At 35.7% G+C, this 3,000-nt stretch overlaps 1 protein-coding gene across 1 annotated transcript; it reads left to right on the forward strand.

Moving 5' to 3' along the window:
* LOC140365743 (uncharacterized) lies at positions 1 to 1,301 on the forward strand. The gene is made up of 6 exons (XM_072452306.1): positions 1 to 191; positions 264 to 412; positions 497 to 567; positions 648 to 734; positions 860 to 958; positions 1,186 to 1,301. The coding sequence occupies exons 1-6, from the start codon at positions 84 to 86 to the stop codon at positions 1,299 to 1,301; spliced, it is 630 nt and encodes a 209-aa protein (XP_072308407.1). The 5' UTR covers positions 1 to 83.
* The last annotated feature ends 1,699 nt before the right edge of the window (positions 1,302 to 3,000 follow it).

A 3,000-nucleotide genomic window follows, 5' to 3' on the forward strand; every position in this document is an offset into this window, starting at 1 on the left:
GAGACAGGCGCGTAGGTGACAGCAGGGATATATATGGTCAGTGAGTTGTGATAAAGCAGTCGAGCTGTGGTGGAGGTGCAGAGATGAAGGCCGTGTGTACAGTGCTGTGCTTGGGTTTGCTCTCAGTTTGCGGAGCCGCACCTCTCACGACTTGTGACCAGCTGATCACAACTGGAGATCGTGGTGTAGATGTAAGTGTGGGCTAGTTATTTTCTATCAAACTAGATTTTTTGCCCCTTCACGTTTTCTTTGATTGTTTGCAGTTTTCCGGAAGATGGTATTTGCACGCACTCTCCACTGATTCTTGTGTACTTTCAAGTGTTTGGCACACCTTCTTGAAGCCAAGTCTTGCATTGGACGTTGTTTATCAGGAAACCCAGAAAAGTTATGAGGTAGTTACTACAATAAAAATGTAAGTGCTTCCATGTACCTTTTAAATTATGTGCAACCTTAGATTAGATTTGCATGTCCACTGTCTTTTCTCGTGTTTTTTCAGACAAACAGCTTGTGAGAATGACACTAGATCATATATCTTTGACAACACCTCATTTACTCTAAGCCATGAAGGTAAGTTAATGTGCGTAGTATTATTTTTACTTTCTATTTTCTACAATAAATGCAATATTGTCTTTGAATGTTTCATGCAGAGGAGTCATATCACTTACTGCCCAGTGACTGCACAGACTGCATCATTTGGAAGATTGAATCATTTTATAAAGCCATTTTCCTATACAGTAAGGTCAACTTAATATGAAGCATGTATAAAATGTACTATATGGAATACTCAGGGCATTCTCCATTCTGTGTGTAAAAAAATGCACAATACATACAGTGTATAAATTACAACCCTTAAAAATAGGTCGGAAGACTACCATTGATCCTGCTGACCTCAAGGAGTTTGAGACACGTGCTGCATGTCTTGGTCTACCAAAACCTCGGGTGGTCGACACAGATTACGGTAAAATATCTGGTCTCATTGTTTTAAGATTAAGAAAGAAGAATTGTGAATTTTGTGAACTGGAAAAAAACATTTGTTTCGCCACTCTTTCAAGTATTTGGATGAGTGGCGAAATGTATTCACTGTTTTTCTTTTGTTCAGTTGACAGAATTCAAATTTATTTTGTATGGAACCTACCTGGATAACATCTTCATAACAACACTATTTCACCTTTTATTCATCCATAGATTTTGGACACTGCAAAGACTTTGAGGAGGAAGAACACGGAATATTCTTGCAAAGAATGAAAGATTCTGTTGTTGAGATGATTGAATGTGTTGTGAAGTACGTTTCCAATCTTTAGAAAAATCAAGGTAACCATTTTTTTAAAGAGTATAATTAGAGACTTGAGATTTAGCAAAATATATAGTGGTATATGTATAATAATTCAGCATCACTGAATGCTGAACAAGACATGAAAAGTTTCCAAATTACTTCTTAATTCTATTTTAAACTTCAAATACAAGGCAAAAGTCAATTCATTTCAGTGTATTTTTGTAATGCCACAACAAAAATCACAACAGCAGTTTCCTCGAAGGGCGACAGTGAATAACAGATCAAACAATGTTGATAGGAAAGTAGCAAATGTCCCAGCATTCCCTGTCCTTAGACCCTCCTACTTGGCAAGAAAAAACTACAAAACGCTTTGGGAGAAAGTAGAAACCTTGCAGAGAAACACAGTGAAGGAGAGATCCTACTCCCATGGATGGACAGGCGGACGCCCTAAGACTTAAAACTTTATAAAATGCTAAAAGCAATGCTAAAATGCTAAAATATGTAATTAAGGTGCATCAAAAAGACTAAAAAGGGCAATTAGAATATTCAATAATGTATTATTATAAAAACAGGCTTAGAATTAAAACTATGAAAAGTTTATTACATACAATCAATTTAGAATGGACAAAACAGTCAGCTGCAAAACAAGTGAAAAAAAAGATCAGAAAAAGAACCAACAAGGATGACCTGAGTGAGATTACTATTACTGTTACCACACCGTCACATATAACTGAAAAATCGAAAGTACGCCATGGGAAACCAAATGTTTATTTTTAGTGCAGTATAGCTAACTGGGCAGAAGATTACAGTCATTTACTGATTTTGCCTCAACCAAGCTTGTTTATAAATAGTCAGAAACAGTTCAAATGTTTTCTGTCAGTTGGAGCCTCATTTTCCAGTCATTTATGTTCAATCTTGTTTATTTTTATATAAAGAAAATTCAAAATCACCAAACACATGCGTTGTGTGCGTTGCACACTACGCAATTAATAATTGGAAATATATTTGCCTCCATTCTTATGTTCTAATGACATATATTTCAAAGGGACTCTGTACTTAAAACTGGACTTTTTTGTTGTACAAATATGAACATCCACCAGCCACCAAACAGAAGTCACTGCTGCACTTAGAGAAGTTATCTACTTTTCAAAATATGGGCCACTTGTGCTCATAGTTTAAGATTTTAGCTGTTGTAATTATAATTTACAAACCAAAGTATGTTCTTTAATGTTAAGAAACCTTATTCCTTGTAGCATTAGTGGATTCTTAATCTGAGCATGCTTGTTTGTTTTGCAATAATTATGTGTTTATTATTTTGTTTATTTTTTAGATTCTTTTCCGCGTAGACAGCAGCAGGGGCCTCAGTTTGGCCTCATGTGCCAGATCAGAGGCAATCGGTGGAGGAGTTTCACCAATGATAATTTCTGTCAAGACCATTTTTTCTCTTCTTCTTAATAAAGGACTAACAAGCATTTGACATCCAAATAGTGTTTTGGGGGCTGTAACAGATTTTTTTCTTTCATATAATTCTGTAAAATATGTCTTGCCAATCAAATATATAACAAAAGCAGTTCCTGGGGTCAAAATGAGACTGCTGTGTGCTGTGTGCTTCTAATTATAAAGTATGTTTATGGGTCGCTAACTATGAAACAACACTGGTGTGATGTTGATTGTTAGTATTACAGTGACAACAAAAAATAATAAAAGATAGGCCATATGGCGCCTTT

This window comes from Eucyclogobius newberryi, unplaced genomic scaffold, assembly GCF_026437365.1.
Source record: "Eucyclogobius newberryi isolate DKJ021-1_F unplaced genomic scaffold, fEucNew1.0.hap1 SCAF_19, whole genome shotgun sequence".
NCBI classification, from domain to species: Eukaryota; Metazoa; Chordata; class Actinopteri; order Gobiiformes; family Gobiidae; genus Eucyclogobius; species Eucyclogobius newberryi.

Bases quoted from the DNA above. Each gene is read 5' to 3' on its own strand.
- LOC140365743 (XM_072452306.1), top strand. From the start codon at position 84: ATGAAGGCCGTGTGTACAGTGCTGTGCTTGGGTTTGCTCTCAGTTTGC. The intron at 413-496 runs GTAAGTGCTTCC...GTGTTTTTTCAG, and splicing joins GTAGTTACTACAATAAAAAT to ACAAACAGCTTGTGAGAATG. The intron at 735-859 runs GTAAGGTCAACT...CCTTAAAAATAG, and splicing joins TAAAGCCATTTTCCTATACA to GTCGGAAGACTACCATTGAT.